Source organism: Vanellus vanellus, assembly GCF_965231255.1.
Source record: "Vanellus vanellus genome assembly, chromosome: 16".
NCBI classification, from domain to species: Eukaryota; Metazoa; Chordata; class Aves; order Charadriiformes; family Charadriidae; genus Vanellus; species Vanellus vanellus.
Window position 1 is genome coordinate 6,543,782 of NC_138921.1, and position 18,178 is coordinate 6,561,959.

General features: G+C 63.8%; 1 protein-coding gene across 1 annotated transcript; it reads right to left on the minus strand.

The window, feature by feature from the left end:
- Nucleotides 1-11,009: 11,009 nt before the first annotated feature.
- LOC309678394 (carbonic anhydrase 15-like) lies at nucleotides 11,010-17,867 on the minus strand (the record flags this gene model as incomplete). Its single annotated transcript, XM_082491410.1, has 8 exons — nucleotides 11,010-11,228; nucleotides 11,855-12,021; nucleotides 12,227-12,293; nucleotides 12,408-12,500; nucleotides 13,207-13,367; nucleotides 13,609-13,779; nucleotides 16,030-16,065; nucleotides 17,801-17,867. 8 exons carry the CDS (start codon nucleotides 17,865-17,867, stop codon nucleotides 11,010-11,012), a joined length of 981 nt encoding a protein of 326 aa, XP_082347536.1.
- Nucleotides 17,868-18,178: the final 311 nt, after the last annotated feature.

Genomic DNA, 18,178 nt, shown 5'->3' on the forward strand with positions numbered 1-18,178 from the left:
GCTGGCTCAGCATCCCTGTCTCTGTGTCCTTCCAACGCGCCCGCTCCCCCCGCGCCGGCCGGCATCGCCCCAGTGGCACCAGTGTGGAGGAGGGTGGGATGGGAACACACGTGCGCACACGCGCACACACACACACACACACGTAGTGTTGGGAGTGCCTAGAGCTCGCCCCTGCGGACCCCGCTGAGCCCCCCTGGCACCGCCAAGACCGGGGTGAGCAGCCTGGGGCATCGGCCTCGTCTAAACTCCCGTGCCGGTGGCAAGCACATGGCCCTGGCTGGGCCAGACTTGTCCCTTGCCCACTGGCCTCTGGGCACCAGGTCCCTTGCAGGGACACGTGACTTGTCGTGGGGCCATGGCCAGCTGTGTCCCTTTGCTGGCCAACCCTGGCTGTGTCCCCATTTCCTTGGTCACCCCTGTGTCCCCCGGGATGGGGGTGCTGATGTAGCCACCGGGGCATGCACGTGCACCACTCTGTCCCTTGCACCCTGTGCCACAGCAGCCTGGGCCCCAGCACAGCCCAGTTCCCTGTGACCCTGCACATAGAGCGACTCAATAGCCACAGCTGTGCCGAGAGTGTCAGTGCTCAGCTGCTGGTGCCCCATCAGAGCTGGCAGAAGCCACCCCGGGAACAGGGAGTCGGAGCACCTGGCCACACTGTGTGGCGGTCTGGGTGAGACCCCCCCTCCCCAGACTCTTGGCAAAGGGGGGACAGCCCCACCCCATCACCCTCCCTGGGCTGTGTTGGTGCCAGTGGGGTGCCTGGCCCACCAGGCTTTGCGTTGCCACGTGCCCCTGCAGGTGCCTTCTGGGGACACAGAATCATAAAATCACAGGATGGTTTGGGTTGGAAAGAACCTTTAAAGGCCATTTACTCCACTCCCCCTGCCATGGGCAGGGACACCTTCCACTAGACCAGGTTGCTCAAAGCCCCGTCCAACCTGGCCTTGAACACCTCCAGGGATGGGGCAGCCACAGCTTCTCTGGGCAGCCTGTTCCAGCATCTCACCACCCTCACAGTAAAGGATTTCTCCCTAATATTTAATCTAAATCTCCCCTCTTTCAGTTTAAAACTATTACCCCTCACCCTATCACTACACCCCCTGGTAAAGAGTCCCTCCCCAGCTTTCCTGTAAGCCCCCTTTAGGTACTGGAAGGGGCTATAAGGTTTCCCTGGAGCCTTCTCTTCTCCAGGCTGAACAACCCAACTGTCTCAGCCTGTCTTCACAGGAGAGGTGCTCCATTGCTCTGATCGTTTTCGTGGCCCTCCTCTGGACCCACTCCAACAGGTCCACATCTTTCTTTCCTGTGCAGAGGGCTCCAGAGCTGGACGTGGTACTCCAGGTGGGGTCTCCCCAGAGGAGAGTAGAGTGGCAGAATCCCCTCCCTCGCCCTGCTGGCCGCACTGCTGGGGACGGTTGGCTTTCTGGTAAAGGGGTGGGGGACAGCCCCACCACAACCCCCTCCCTGGGCTGTGTTGGTGCCCACGGGGTGCTCAGCCCCACCAGGCTCTTGGGTTGCCACGTGTCCCAGCAGGCACCTTCTGCAGACACCTCTCAGGGCACGGGGAAGGGTGACCAGACTCTCAGGACCCTGCCCATGGGAGTGACCCTCCATGAGGCACAGACGTCAGCTCCACTCGGGGCAGCCCTCGTGCCTGTCCCAGGGACCGGGACCCATCACCACCACCACGGCTCCTCCCTGCCTCCAGTGGGCAATTGGCTGTCTGGGGAAGACCGGGGGCCAGCCGACACCTTCACTGTGGGATGGGTGCTCCCTGCATTGGCCTTGCTTGGGGCAAAGCCCCCAGCAGCCAGCAAGGAGAAAGGACCACTCCGTGCAGTGCTGTGTGTCCTCCCTGCTGTGTTCATCTGTCCACCCCAGCACCTCTGTCCTGTCCACCTCAATGCCTCCATCCATCCTACCCACTTGAGTGTCTCCATCCATCCTACCCACCCCATTGCCTCCATCCATCCCAGAAAGCGCTGGGAGCTGCCCACCCCAACCCTTCAGTGCTCTTTTTTACCCAGCAGTTCAGCAACCACTTGAGGATTTCTCAGGAAAAGAAGCCAAAACTAAAACAAAAATCTTCTGCCAAACTCAAACTCTACGAGACAAGATCCAAGGGGGCGGTTGCTGTTCTCTGCATTGTTCCTTGTCTTGCAAAATGTCTACGGGAGTGGAGCCTCCCGGGGAACAAGCAGTGCAGCAGCAACCCCAAACTTGCCAGGAAAGCAAATACCAAAGAGAAACTTTGAGTGGAATTAAGTTTCTTTCATCCATCTCTTGCTCAGATGGACATGCCAGGGTGGGCACTGGTGGCCTGGACATAGCACTGGTCCTGTTGCTGGCGAAAGGAGCCCCTTGACCCCCAGCACTGCTGGGGACCTCCCAGTGCCAGCAACACAGTGTTTTAGCATTTCAGAAGACTTTATTCTGATGGGAAGATGCTGCTAATTACCCAGATAAGGTGCTTTTACTAGCACGTATTTCTGCTGGCTGTGCAGCTCTCCAGCCAGCTCTGGGTCCGCAGTCACATCCGCACCACCAGCCCAAGGCTCCCGGCTGGAGCAGCAGCCCCGTCTCTGTCCCCATCCTTCCCCGTTGCTGCTGCAGAGAGCAGTTCCCCGCTCCATGCGGTCCCCGTGTCCAAACCTCTCTCCCCTGCCCTGCCCATGTCCCCTGCACCCTGGGGCCACCCCAACAAACACCCGACAGAGCTCGGCATGGATGGCCACGTCTCCTGCACCCCCCACCCCATTGCTATGCTGCTGTTGTCTCCACGTGCACCAAAATCAGCTTTTGCCAAGCAGCGGGGCTGTTCGTGGCTGCCGTTTCTCTCTTGCTGCCCGGTGAACCTGCAGCCCCTGGGGACGGTAGGGCACTGGGACGTGCACCGAATTCCTCAGGCCTCTGCCAACTTGTCTCCCTGCCCGCGTGCTGCCAAAGGGGCTCATCCTGGCCGGCGCAGGTGGGGGCTCAATCCCCGCAGCACAGCCCCACTCTGACCCCCAGCAAAGTCTCACCCCTCGCTGCGCCTGGGGCCACCCCAGGCCGCCCCGCTCCGGGGCTGATGGGGTTTCCCCGGCTGTACCAGGCGTTTTCTCCTCACTGGGGGACAGCTCAAACCTTCCCCAGGCACCCCAAGTGGCTCCAGGGATGCCTGGAGCCCTGTCGGGATGTGTGCCAGCCCTGCGGGGGCCACGGGCACTGCGCAGTCCTGGCAGGGCACAGACAGGAGGGGCAGGGGGAGCCGTGAGCCCTGGTCTGCCCCGGCTCTCTTTCCCTCCTGTTTTTTGGCAGGGAGCTGGCAGCAGGGCCTGGACCCCACCAGAGGTGCCAAGAGGCTCCAAAACAACTTTGTTGGGTTTATTCTGGCATTATCCTGCTCCCCCGCCACGCAAAGGAGAGCCTGCCAGGGCACAGCTCCGTGCGTCGGGCAAAACCCCTTCCCAGCACCTGGAACAGGGGACTGTGCTGATGGAGGCAGTCCCGGTGTCCCTCCCCATGTGTGGAGTGGCAGGCTCAGGGTTTTCCCAGGAAATCCCATCCCCATGGAGCAAACCCATGCCCAGGACGGATCACACCCCCCTGGGGTGCCGCTGGCGCTGGGATGGAACCAGCAGCGGGATGGATGCTCAGCCTGCATGGCAGCAGGGGAAGGAAGGGCGATGGAGGCATCCGTCCTGTTGTTTCATGATGAGCTCCTTTAAGACACAATTTCCTGGGGAGAGGTACCCCACAGTGGCAGAGAGACAGCAGAGTTGGTCCTGGGGGCTGCCGGGCTGCGGTGCCTGCCGTAGGGGCTCCAGGAGATGAGGGTCCCCAGCCTGGCTCGCTGCTGGGGGACACGGACTCAGAGATGCCACCAGCCCCTCCTCCCTGGCACTGAGCTCCTTTCTATGCTCAAATGAGGTTATTTCCTGGCAACCCTTGCCCACAGCATCCTCGTCCCCAGCCTCGTGGTGCTGTCAGGGCTTTCACCCAGGAGAGCCGCTTGCCTGGGCTTCTGCCAGCCAAAAATGCCCCAAGGACCAAGACCTGCTGCCAGGAAGGATGCTCGCTTTTTTTTTTTTTTTTCTGCTGAGAAAGCTGAAGCCTCAGTAATTGTTGATTCCAGTAGTTGGCAAATAACACCTTTAAGCGGTGGTTGAAGCTGGAGTGAATGACGGGGAACACAGGAGCCCCCATCCCCGCCGCGCTGCCGGGTTTGACCCCGCCAAATGCCACGCTGTGGAAGGGTGGCTGGCGGGGAAGGGGACGGCAGCGCGACGTTTTCCACAGGGCTTGAAATCCACCTTGACATGCCGTGGGTAAAGCCTGTCCTTTGATTACAGGACACCGGACTGAACTTCTTCATGGGCTCAGTTTGGGGCAGGTGCTCCTGGGCACGAGCTGGGGGTCTCGCTTCGGCTCAGGTCCGGGCGAGCAGAGCACAGGCACATCTCCGACTCCAGGGGCAGGAAACCTCGCTAATTATTGATTAAAAGATTTTGCTAAATCCTTTCCGTAAGCAACAACTGGCAAGGAAAAACCTACTGAATTATAGATCAGTGCTCCTGCCGGTCTCCCCCCCCCCTCCCCAGAGCCCCCATACTCCCGCAGCAGAGTGAATTTTCAGCCACATTTTTACCCATAACGAGCCCTTCAACAGGACTAGAGAGCCGCCGCTGGGACTCACGCTGGGACGTGGGGCCTGATCCAGCCCCCAGCGGGGAGGGAAGCGGTGCCTGGGAAGAAAAGGCTGTTCCTGCTCCCGCAGCCGCCCTCGGTGGGGTTTTCTGGGGAGCAAATGTGGCGAGCAAAACCGAAACCCGCACCTCTCCCCAGCTGCAGCTCTCGCTCTCGCTCTGCCCTCCCCGCTGCTGCAATTTTAAGCAGTAATTTTTTTTTTTGTTTTGTTTTCCCGGGTCACCATTAATTTTAAATCGAGGGGGATCTAATTTAGTAAATGAGATGCTTGAGGAAGGCTTTAATTAGCTGCAGAGAGAGGCAGCGGGTCCCATGGTGGGGTTGGGGGTTGGCGGGAGCTGTACCCCCTGGTGAGGCTCCACACCCCCCACTTCAGGGGGGGGTCCACAAACCCCACTGGTTTGGACACTTTGGGCTCGGAGGGGTCCCACGGCTGAAACCATTGGGAGGGATGTGGGGATGAGGGCAGAGGGGCATGGGACATGGGAACCCTTGCAACCCTTGCCCCAAAATATCCCCCTCAGCCCCCGAGTGCAAAGCTCTGCTCCGGTCCCCAAACCCTGCACTGGGGCGAGGGCAGCTCCCGCCGCCGTGGCCTTGCACTTGGGGGTGGCCATGCTGGAGCCCTTCTGAGGGGGGGGCACCTCCAGCCAGGTTTGTTCCCCCCAAAACCAGCCCAGGCTTGCTTTTTTTTTTTTTTTATTGCACATCACTCGGTGATTTCCCCAGGCCACAGCCAGCACCAGCATCTCCTGCCGGGAGGATCTGAGGGGTCCCATTATGGGGACGTGGCAGGAGCAGAGCGAGTGCACCTGGGGCTGATGAAACACCTCGTCTGATGGGACATGGGTGACGTGGCGCAGCCGGAGGGAGCCGGGGAGCCGGGGGGGGAGGTGTCCCTCCTGCCCTCCCCATGCAGCTGCAGCCACCCAAACAGCCGCTGTTCCTGGAGGCAGCAGGGCTGAAACTCGAAAGCAAGAGCCGGGGCCTAGAATAGCCCCAGCCCGGGCTGGGGGGAGCGGGGCAGAGCCAGACCCCATGGGGGTGGCCGTGGGAGGACGTCATAAGTCTCCCCGCTTTAGCTCTGCGGCTATGCCAAACTCGGGTGATACCCAACAGCCTCTGCCCGGTCTGAGCCGGGGGGGTGGGGGTGGAGGTGGGGGGGGTGCACCCCCCGAGCATCCGAAGGGGCGGCTGGTGGCTCCTGCACCCCATCCCGACATCGCCCCGATTACGTAGCCGCCTTCTCCGAAGGGTTTGGGGAAAGGCCGTGCAGAGCCCAGGTTGTGCCACGCCAGCCCTGGCTCCCCCCAACCCCCCCAGCCAGCACCGCCATGCAGCTGTGCGGCCGCGGGGCATCCCCTGGCTAAATTTACTCCTCACCCCCCACAGCCTCCAATCAGAAACTCGAAAAGGGCCCCGAAAAAAGGAAGCGAAACCGTCTCCAGTGGGTGCTGACGTGTGAAGGCGAGTGGGTGCCACGCAGCCGAAGCCCCGAGGCAGCTCAGCCCCGAGATGGTCGCCGGCTCTTTGCTGCAGCGAGCTTTGCCCCTGCCTCGCCGGGCTGTCACCTTGTGGGGCCATCAGCCACCGCGGCAGGGGGACAGGTTTGGGGGCAGCCTGAAGCTGCCCAAATGTGGTGGTGGGGGGGACACGAGGGACCGTGCTGGGGGCTGGTGCTGAGGCTGGTGGGCTGCGTGCCATGGCAGGGTGCGTGTCCCCAGCCCAGGGTCACCCCTCCTGTCCCCTGGAGGGACCCTGGCAGGGCCCTCTCACCCGGCAGAGGGGTCCCTGTCCCAGTGTGGGGTGTCCCAGCTGCTGCGTGTGCACACACTTGGAAACGTACGCACACACGAGCGTGCACACACTTGCACACATACATGCATGCACACACACATGTACGCGCGCACACACACACTTATGCACACCCTCCCCAGTGGTCCCAGTGCATCCAGGCCCCCAGGCTGGGCACCAGTGACCCCCCACACATCGGGTTTGGGGCCAGGGCTGACCCTGCTCATGACACAGCTCATGGCCTTGTCCCCCCATGCCACCGCTACTTCAGCCCCTCGGCAGGGCCAGCCCGGGGCCTCCTGCCACCACCACACTGCCGGGTCACCCCAAATCCCCTCTCATTAACTGAATTAAACTAACGGTCCCTGCCTCCTGCCAGGCAGCCCCATAGCTGGGCTTGTCCATCAATCCCACCCACCACAAGATGCGAGGGGCAGCCTCCAGCCTCCCACAGTATCGGGCAGATTTCCCCGAATCTGGGAAATAAAATATAGGTTATGAATGAATAAAACGTAGGTTATAAATTGTAAAAGACAGGTTATGAATTATAAAATACTATGAAACACCCCCCAGGCGGCCCCGGGTCAAAGCCCCAGCTGGGGACAGCCCACGGAGGCCAAGGCCGAAGTTTATCACCCTGCAATTGAAAGGGAATTAAACGAAATAAATAAATGTTTGAGGCTGGCGGGGTCGAAAACACGACCTGAGCAATCAAGCCCGCTTGCGAAGAGGAGAGCATTTGCATAGCTCGGTCAAAACAGCAACCGCCGCGGCACGCAGCTGGCAGCCGGCGGGAAGGCACCGGGAGGGGCGGCCGGACCCCTCTCCTGGGTTTTATTTATGTGTGTATTTAAACCCTGGCCACAGCCTGGGGAGAGGTAAACAGCCCCACAGATAAACGCCCGGGCTTGTAAACAGGTTGTAAACAAGCTGAACCGACTTAAAAATAAACACCTTTCGGCTGCTTCAAAATATTTATCATCTCAAGTTTAGCGTGATAATAAAATAAACCTCCCCGCAGAGCTTCAGCCCTGGTCTGGGGACCGAGAAAACCTCGTTTTCTGCTCACACTCGCTGTAAACAGCTGCATCTCCCCAGACAGGTGTGTGATGGAGAGGTTTTGTCGCAGGGCTGGTGCTGCCCGTTTGGAGAAATACGGTCGTTGAGTCTCAGCCCTCATTAGGTCTCCCAAGATGGTGTTTTTTAGCTTAATGTTAAGAAATTTCTAGCTGGGGGTTGTTGGTGGCAAGGGTGACAGCGGGGTGGTGGCAGTGGTGGCTGATGGATGTGATGGGGGCAGCCGCCGCTGTCCCCGCCAGGCCATCGGGAGGGAACCGAGGGGTTTGGATGAACTGGTTAGGGAGGACTTTAAGTCAAATTTGGTTTTCTGCCCCTCCACGGCCTGCTGGGATGAGCGGTGCCAGCGCCCCGGCTTTCGCCGTCAGTGCTGGGGGACACTGGAGGGGAACACGGGGAGCACCCCCGGGGCTGGATCCCGCACCCCGGCCAGTGCCACCCTCACCAGCAGCTTTCCCACCTGGAGCAAATGCCACCAGCCCCTGACGCAGCAGAGCCACCGCCTTTCCTCTTTCTCTGCAGCCCCGACCGGGGAACGGCGTCGGGTTTAGGCATTTCTGCCATGATTTTGGGCACTTTTGGCCGGGCAGCCTGGGCCGGCCGTGGGTGCCGACGCGCATCGCTGGACCCCAGCTGAGCCAGCGCTCTCCACGGGCAGCTGTGCCGACCGCAGCCCCGCTGCTCAGGAACAGCCTTTGCTAAAATTACAGCCCGGCTGAAAACAAGAGCCCGCTTCGGCCAAACACCAGCTGGGAGCCAGGAATAGCCCCAGTCCCGGTACGCGCCACTTCCCCGGCACAAACTTTCCAGCGCATGGCACGCAGAGCATCACTGCCCGGCCATGCCGCGGGCAGGGCGGGAGACAGAGCGCGCCACTTTTTGGCGCCATTTCAGCAGCAGCTGTTGGAGGGTGTGGGTGTCCAAGTCCTTTTCCCGCGCAGCCCGATGCTACTGGTGGGACACACTGCACCTCCCCAGATTTGGGGTCCCAGCAGGCTGTTTAGCATGGACTGAGCCCACGGGGTGGTTTTGCTGTCCAGGGCTACCGAGGGCTTCCATTGGCAGACTCTGCCCAGTGCCACCACCTCCCTCTGCCAGGGGCAGCGTGGCCAGCAGGGATGGGCCCTCCTGGTGATGGGGACCCTGAGCACAGGGGTGTCCGCTCCTGGGGCTCCTGCCAGCCAGAGCCTGGGGCTGTTTTGGCCCCCACTGTCTTTGGAGAGCTGCAGCCCCAGGCTCTCAGGGTCCAGGCCCCTCATACCCCAGCCTGGTACTGGGGCGGGCTGAGGGGGGCTGCGGCCATTTGGTGAGCAGCCCTGCCATGCTCAGGGGTGAACATGCCGCTGTCACCATTCAGTCCTGTGACCACCCCAGGCCAGTCCTGGGGACAGCCATGGGGCAGCCCCCCCATAGCCTGCGGGTGCGAGGGGCTGGGCTGCCCAGCAGGGCCGGGGGGGGACATGTTCCCACGGGGACAGATGGGACATGGTGTGACACAGAGGGACACGGCGGAACACAGAGCATGGAGGACACAGGCGGGAAAAAGGGCACAGGGGGACACAGGGGGATGTGATGAGACATGAGTGGAAACAGAAGGCACAGTGGGGTGAATGGGGGGGCACAAGGTGCACGGGGGACATTGGGCCACAGGGAGGTCACGGGTGACAGTGGCACGGGTGAGTGGGGGCACGGGGGCGTGGGGGGCGCGGGTGCCAGTGGAATGGGGGAGCAGGGTGACAGCGGCACAGGAGACAGGGGTGACAGCGGCACAGGGGAGCGGGGGGACACGGGGGACCGCGGGACGGGGCTGCGCGGGTGCGCGCAGGCGGGAGGAGGGCGCCCCCTGGCGGCCCCCACGGCGCCCCGACAGCCGCTCCCTGCGCGGCCCCGGCGCCCCCGCGCGGCCCGTGTCCCCCGTGGCAGCGGCGCCGCTGGTCCCCGCCGCTCGCCCGCCGCCTCCTCCTCCTCGCCGTGGCTGCGCGGCCCGGGGCGCGGTGGCAGGCAGGTACACGCGAGGGGACGGGGGGGAGACGTGGGCTGAGCCCCCCGCGGCGGTGGCAGCCCCGGCTGCCCGTGGGCACACGGGTGACCACGGCCCCATGGCTGCCGGTTCTCCCTGGCCCGAGCCCGCGGCCAGAGCCGTAACCCGCACTAATGAGGTCCTTAACGAAAGGTCAGCGCAGGGAGCCCCCAGCGAGGCCGCTGCTTCCAGCCGGCGTCAGCCGGAGCCCGGCGGGAATTACTGAGCTGGGCGACGGCCACCACCACGCCGGCGGCACACGGCAGCCCGTGCTCTGCGTCCCGTGTGTGCTGCACGCCCAACAGCACCGCGGGGCCCAAACACCGGCTCTGCGGGGACAGGGCAGCTGCTCCGAGACCCCAGCCCTGAGTTCTGGGGGGGTTATAAAGCCCCAGCACCCACGGGGGCCTGTGAGCACTCCGGCACGGGGATCGTAGGGTCTTCGGCTGGGTCCTTTCACCCCCTGGAGACGCCTCTTCTCTGCTGTGGGCTTCAGAGGGGGCCCAAGCCCCGCGCCAGGATGATGCTCAGACCCCCTGTGCCCATGGGTGCCACAGCCGCCCCGCTGGCTGGGGTGGGGGAGCCCTGCGCTGGCAGCACTTCCCCCCTAGGAATGATGAAAACCTCAACCCACCCTGCTCTGCTCCCAAATAACGACCTGTGCTCTTACGCTCATAATTCAGGAGGAGACGGGAACACGCCTGGAGCTTCAGCACATTAATTATGAACCACCCCGTTCGCCCAGGCCCTGGCTCTGCCCCTACCTTGCCGGGCAGCGCAGGAGCAGCGCCGGCAGCCGCAGCTATTTCTGCCAGTGTAAAATTAGCTCCATGGAAAGAGCCATCAGTTCCCTGCGCCCTGCCCCGGGGCACCGAGGTGGGCCGTGTTCCCGGGGACAGCCCCCTCCCTCCATCAGCCGGCCCCACAAGGACCCTGAACCACCCGCAGGGCCAGGATTTGGCCCTGGGGACTTATTGCACAGGGAGGAGAGGGGGAGTCTCATGCCCGCCTGCACAGCCGTGCGCAGGGCCAGCATCCCTGAGTGCCACCCGGCAGTGTCCCCTGGCTCCCTCCCCACCAACCCCACGCCAAGCACCCTGTCCCAGCAACACCGAAGGGACACAGAGCCAAAGAGGCAGCGACCCGCAGCCACTGGTGAGGACCTCGGCTTTATTCCAGCCCCTCCGGCAACCCGTCCTTGGTGGCTCCCACCGCCTGGCTACAGGGACAGCACAGGGCGGCTCCAGGCTTGCAGAGATCCACCTCCGCAGAGATCCAGGTTTGCAAAATCTTCACCCAGCCAAGGTCTCAACGTGCTTTTTTATGGTTTTTCCCATTTACCCATGAACCAGATGCATTGCCTCACCGTCACCGCTGCAGCGGGGCGATGCTGGTGTGGAGGCTGGTGAAAAGCTGAGCCAGACCCTTACGGGGTTGGCGAGAAGGGGCCAAGCAGGGCCAGGAGGAGCAGGGGGGAGAGGAGCTGGTGGTGACCCCCGTGCAGGGACCCACTGCTGGCCATGGCCGCCCTGGAGGCAAAGACCTTCCGGCTGTGGAGGGGCTGCGGCGGGCGGAAGTTGTTGGTCATTTTTAGGAGTGTGGAGCCGGTGGCCGGGAAGTGGAGGGTGCTGACGAACGCCCACAGCTGCGCAGGGGGAGAGGCAGGGGTGGGCAGGCGCTTCATCAGGTGCCCCGAGCCCCCACCTGCTTGCGAGCCCCCTTTCGTACTGTCCTACTGCCGATGGTGCAGCACCCATGGTATGGCCCTGCGCCGGCGGGTGTCCTCCCACCACCCCTCACCGCTCTCCCAAAACCATACCCGGAGGGTAAGCACACGGGGCAGGTCCTTGCAGGGATCAGCTCTTGAGTTTTAAATGAGCTAATCCTGTTTCACTGCGCTTAAAGAGCAGCCCACGACACCCTCCAGGAAATACGTCTACTGAGATGCTTGGGCAGCAGAAGAGAACTCACTCCATCCACCCGTCCACCCACCCACCTCCTTGGAGCCTTTTCTGAGCTCCAATGGGTTCACTCCCATTTCGCTTTCTGAACACTGGGGCTGGGCGGGAGAGTGCTACAGATGGGATTTCTCCCCGCTGGCAGGTGGCCACAGCTCCGTTACTTAACCCTCATAAAATTAATTAATCACCAGGTTACCAGGAGCATTATTTTAGAGATGACTTTTCCTGTGCTCGTGCTCAGGGGTCAGGAAGGACAAGGAGAGGGTGCAGCCCTTCGGGCACCGGAGCACGGGGCTGTGCACACCAGTACCTGCTCCCGTCCGATCTCCACTGGCTCCTCGAAGACGGTCCAGACGACAACCTCGCTGCAGTCGGGGGTGGTGAGGGAACCCTGGTAGCGGTAGTACCCGGAGAGGCGACTGGCACGCGGCAGCAGGGTGCTCAGGCGGAAGGTAGAGGCCAAATCCACGGAGTCCCCTGTGGGGTGAGACATGAACACTCAGCCCATCCCGTGACATGGACACTGGGGGGACTGCAGGGCCACCCCCATCAGTTTCCCCATGGCCAGATGGCCTCGCAGACCTGCAGGTCCCCCACACTCAACCCTCCGGGGCCCACCCCTGCCCTCCCGCACTGGGCTGTCTCCTCTTTCTGCTCTTGTCCCGGTGAGAAGGCGGCTCACCAGCGTGGGAGATGTTCCTCAGCCCCGCCACGATGGTGTTGTAGTTGGTGTTAGGGGTTTCAGAGACCTGCGGAGGGGGACAGTGAGCAGCTGGGGCAGAGCTGAGCCCCCGGCCCCACTGCGAGCAGCCTGTGCCCAGAGGGTCCCCTCCCGTGGGCAGCGGGACCCCCCACAGACCCACCTGGAAGAAGAAGCCGAGGACGGCCAACCCGTTGGGATGCCCCTTGGCCTCTGCCAGAGTCCGGTACTTGACGTTGATGTGGACGATGTGCAGCTGGGGGAAGCACGGAGGGACCAAGGGTGGGCAACCGCCCCTGCCCGACCCCACCGGCAGCAGGGCACTCGCCCATGCATCTCCCTGGCCAGCCTGGGCCGGCTGGACACTGAGCCAACCACCCCCCAAAAAAGCCCTCCCAGGTGATGGGTGCTTCCGTGGGGTGGCCACCCAGAGGACCAAAGCACCCCGATGAAGCGCACATCCTTTGAAGGGGGTGGGGAAAAGGGGCCACCAGTCCCAGGGTGCCCATCAGCCGCAATACATAAATTTTGCTCTCTCCTCTGGTAGATAATTAATATTTTAGAGGCACAGAGCCTCTTTCACCCAGAAGGATCCCGACGTGCTTGGCACAGCACGCTCCCGCCGGCTCTTGCTCACTGACTCAGCGCACGGTCCCTGGCGGGGCGCAGCGCCCTCCAAACCCCGCTGAGTGCCCCCGAAAGGGCAGCTTGGCCCACGCAAGGTAAAGAAAAACCTTGAGTCTCCTGTCAGCTGCTTTTTAACCACCCAGGTGTCCTGCGCAGCGGCTGTCCGTACCCCACCATCAGCGCAAGGCTGCGGTGACGGGGAGTGCGGCTGAACCCCGCAGTGCAGCATCACCAAACCCGGTCACCCCACTGCACAGCACCTTGGGAAGCATCTTCCCGTCCCACCAAGGACTCGGGCAACCCAGGGAGCACCATGGGTGCTTTTTGTCGCCTACCTCCATGGGGAGCTGGCGCCCGTCGAGGGTGTGCTCGGAGCCGTTCCCATCTGGGCTGCCCCAGTGGAAGTGGAGCTGCAGCGCCCGGTACCTGCCAGGGAGGCCCCCGCCGCTGATGGTGATGTGCTCAGAGGCCGACTCGCTCTCCAGGCTCAACATCACTGCAAGGGCAGCCGGACAGGGTAAGGATGGGGATTAGGATGGGGGACAGCCCTGGCACGGCTGGGCTCGTCCTCCCCAGGCTTCATCCCAGCACTAACACAACCCCACGGGGCAGGAGCCGCCCCGGGACCCGCAGCTGGAGGGCAAGAGAGCACCCGGGAGCAGTGGCGGAGCCGAGTCCCGGCCGGGACACTGCCCGGGTAGCCAGGGCAGAGGAAGGTGGCAATCCGCAGCCCGCACCTGTGTGCCCGTCGTTCGCCAGCCTCCACTTGCCCGGGGGAGCCTGGTCATAGCCCTCGAATAGGATGTCCCTAAGGCCACCATCCCGCTGCAGCCGGCGCCTGTCGATGTTCACGGGGGACTGCTTGTCACCGCCGCACGTGGCTTTCAGCTCCTTCCAGTGGCTGGGACCTGCAGGGGAGGAGAAGGGGCACCGCGGGCAGCCACTGAGCCACCGCTGTCCCCAGAGGGGGGCACGAGGCCGAGGGTGGCCGGGTCCCCAGCCAGCCCTGCTGTCCCTGCCGCGCTTGCCTGTGTCCCGCGGGAGCTGCCCTCCTGCCCAGCCAACCCTCCTCCCTACTGATGAGCGGGGGCTTATTGCAGCCTCATCCATAATGCAGCAGGATTTCCTCGTGGGGCCGGGGGCTATATTTAGCCTGGCAGCGGCGTCCGTCCCTCCACGCTGCCGCTGGTGAAGGGCAGGCTTTTCTCCCAGCCCCTGCTGCCCATCCCTGCAAGCAACCCCCCCCGCGGGGCTGCACCAGCCGCTGTCCCCCCACAGCCCCCGGGTTGGGGCTCACGCCACCGGGGCTGGATAAGGGGTTGCGCTATGCAGAGGGAGCAAACTAACCCATACGGTGCCTGAGAGGGAAGGACAGATGGGAGCCACTGCCAAGGCGGGACAGAGGACTTAAGACCCCACGCGGTTTGGGTTTTGACCGCTTTTTACCCTACCCGTGCTGGTTTTGTCCAGTTGTGGCAGGTGACAGCGCATCCTGGCCACACAACTCGTCCTGGAGCAAATCGCATGTGGGGTCCAGGGTGACCGCACAATGCCCCTCGGCAGCTCCTGGGGTGGTGGGGGTCACGGTGGCAGGCACTGGGTGCAGACACAGCCGTACTGGCAGCCGGCTGGACCTGCTGCCACCCCACAGCACTGCCCGGGCACTGTGAGTGGAGGTCCCCACAGCTGCCACCGCAACCGGACGCACACATCCTATATGTGTGGCTCAGTGTCCCCATCACCCTGGCATCATCTCTTCCTGCAACACTCATCGTGGTCCACGGCCATGGGACATCGCCGGACACCCTGCTGGTCACTGCTCCGGTGCAGCTGCCGTGACACCCCGCTCCTTCGCCCGGTGGCCCCGGGGCAGCCCGAGCTGCGGGTACCCAGCGCAGAGGTGTTGGCACCGGGCAGTGCCGGCAGCGGGGCTGCGGTTCCAGCCGGGGAACGGGTGCTCCCCTGGGGTCTCCAGCCCCATCCACCCATGGCACCCCTGGACCCAGGGGAGCTCAGGGCATCCCTCCGTGGGCACCGCTGGCTCTGCTCTGGCACCTGTCATGGTGGGCAGCATTTGGCTGACCCACACACCGTTACCCCCTGTATCCCCTACATCCAGGGTCTGGGGGGGGACAGCCTTCCTGCAGCAGCGGCCCATGGCTCAGCTCTCGCCTTTACCTTCTTCCCCTCGAGCAGGCAAAACCAGACACACGCTCACCCCCACCTCCTTTTCCCCCCACGGGGGTCAGCCCTGTCTCCTTCCCTTCTTCTCTCATTACTCCAGGCAGCTTTTTGCCTGGAAACCCCCGGAGCCTCAGCTCCCCGGCACGGTGCTACCAGGGGGGCCCCACAAATCATCTGGTGCCTTCATTAAGGGACCGTTCCCCACGGCCCTACTGCAGGCACGTGGCCAGCTCCACGCTGCCCAAGCCGCTTTCCTCTGGCCCCACTGCCCTGCCGAAATCTGCCCTCGCCGCCGGCCCGATGAGGTTAAATTGCCAGTGACACCGTGTGTTGGTCCGGCGGGGATAAGCAGAGCCCAGCGCTTCACGGCCGATGCGCCACGGCAGCCGGGCAAAGGGCGCGTGCACCCAAGAACTATAAAACAGTTGGGCCGTAACGGCTGATTAAATGCTCATTGATCCTTAATTAACCTTTTACAAGCTATTTGCATGCTTCGAGACAAAGTGCCCCCAGCCATGCTTCCCTTCCCCGGCGCAGCCAGGTCTCGCTGCCCGCCCAAACGGGGCCATCCCTCCTCAAGCCAGGCCCCCGTGCCCCACGGCCCCCCCGATGCCTGTGCCTCACTGGGGTTGCTAATGGCATATTTTAAATCTGGCCTTTAATTTTCTTCAGGTGAATTGGGGGAGGCTGGTGCTGCCCTGGGAGCACCCGGAGCTGGCTGGGGCCGGGGGCTGAGGTCCGGCTGCTCCGGTCCAGCTGCTCCGAGGGGCTCAGGTGCTGGTCTCCAGTCTACACCAGCACACCTGAAAGTGGAGCTCCTCCAGCCATTCCCACCTTGGCGCGCTGTGGGTGAAATTGCCCTTCTCCCAGCCATGCTCCCCTCGCTGACGCTCAGCCGGGCACTGTGGGCAGACGTGGGCGCCCGAGTCCCGCACAGCCCCGACACCCCCCATCCCACACATGGCATCACTCACCGCATTTGGGGTCCTGTGAGTCATAACACCACTGCCCTGTTGGAGAGAGGAGAGCTCAGGGCAGGTGATGGAGACAGGCACCTACCCCCCAAACCCACCCGCAGCCATGCCCGGCCCCCCGACAGTGAGAGCATCCCTCATTGCAGCCGGGGGTCCCGCCGGCACTTGTGTTTATCCCAGTTATTCTCGGCGCTGGTGTTTTCACGCGTTCACACCCTCCCTGCCTCCCCCGGCTGCTCCGCGGGGAAACCTCCCTCGGCATTGCTCCGCTCCGCAGCGGCCAAACCTCGCCGCTTGCAGGGCTCCTTCCCCGGCTGCCACGGAGCCGTCCCCCCCTTGCCCATCCTGGGGAGCCGCTGCAGCCCCTCGCCCCACACCAGACGCCTCGCCCGCCCCCCAGCAGCCCTGGGTGAGCAGGGAGCCGGGGGGGGGCTGCCGTAGTCCTCCCCCGGTGCTTCCTGCGGCTCCCCGCGGGTGGGCTGGCGGCAGAAGGCGGTTGCTGGGGGCTGCAGCAGGCAGGCGGTGGGCAGGCCTGCGCCCACACTGCGGGGACGACGGCCTCGTCCCGTCACTCAGGGCCACCTCAGCCGGAGCTGCCGAACTCCCACCGGCGCTGCTGCCCGCGCTCGGGATGGCTACGGGGGCTGCGCGCTCAATGCTGGGTGCCGGCGCAGCAGATGCAGGGATGCTGAGGGGACGCCGGAGGGATGCCGAGGAAGCCAGAGCCCAGCTCCTGCTACCCGCACAATCCACCCAGGGCCATCAGGTCTGCAATGAGAGCCGGGGAGCGCACCCCTTCCCTCCTCGGATCCCTGTCCTGCTCCTGGCAGGAGGCACAGAGCAACCTGCTGCTGCCCAGGGTCAGCCCACGCGAGTGGTCCCCACTGGTGGCCGAGGGGCCGTGCCAGCGGGCTGGCCGCAGGCGAGCCGAGCCGAGCCATGCCCTTGTGCCAGCCGCGGCCGCTCAGAGCAGTGGGACACAGCCAGCCCTGCCTGCCTCCACCTGTGCCGCTCATGGCCCCGCAGCACCACATCCAAATCCTCACTGCGAAGGTAAAGGAGGCACTAACCCCACAGAAGAGCCAGCAGCAGATGGTGCAGGACTCAGAGGGTCCTCAGGGCAGAACCCTTGGGCGTTCCTCCCTGTCCAGGGGGAAGCCAAGCTCCTGGGAGACCCTTGGATGGATCCGCACCCTCACCCGACCTCGAACACCCTCTGGCAGGAGCCAGGGTAGCACTCACTGCCGCCAGCCTGACCCGAAAGCAGGTGAGCACTCAAACGCCTCAGCCCTGGGATGGCAGCACCGGTTTGCTCGGAGGTTTCATCCTTGTTGGTGTTCCCTGGTGGTGCAGGTCTGTGGGGCGGGTGGGCTGGGGCCCAAGACCTGAGTACCTGCACACCCACCCACCCTGAAGGGGCCCCGTCCCAGATGCCTCCTGCCAGGACAGACAGCCTCGGGTGGGATGAGACCTCCCGGAGCCTGGTGGCACAGCGCGGACATCCTCCAGTGGGGAGGAGGTAGGAGAGTAGGAGGACCAGACCAGGTCCCCCAGTCCCTGCCTCCAGCCCTGCTGGTGTGACTCCCCCCGGCACCCGGCCCCGCTTCTCCCCCCCGGCACATGGGAAAGGGAAGGGAATAAAGGGGGCTGGCACAGGTGCACCCCAGCCCGACACCCCATGACCCCCCATCCTCTCCCACCGCGGGGACCCCCCATCCCCTCCGGCCACCTCGGGTGCCTGGGATGAGGGCAGGCAGGCAGAGCATCTCACCTCCCGCGGCAGCTCGCACGACGAGAGGCAAAGTCAGAAAAGTTATCCCCAGCCCCTGCGTCCCCATGCCGGCGGCAGGGACGGGGGGCAACGGGCAGGCGGCCCCGCCGCGACGCCCCGTCCTCCTCCGCAGTGCGCCCGGGCAGGCGGCGGGGCTGGGGCGGGAGGCAGCGCTGCCAGCGCCCAGGCAGCCCGGAGAAATCCTCCGCTCCAGCCTGTGCACTGCTGTTAAATATTCATCACAAGGGCTGAGTTTTTAACTCCTCGGCTGCTAGGAGGGAGCCGGGAAGCAGCCCGGCCCCCAGCCAGCCCCTCTGCGCCGTGCCAGGCCCCTGCCCGGGGATGCCAGCCCAAGGGCAGGCGGCAGGGACGTGGCAG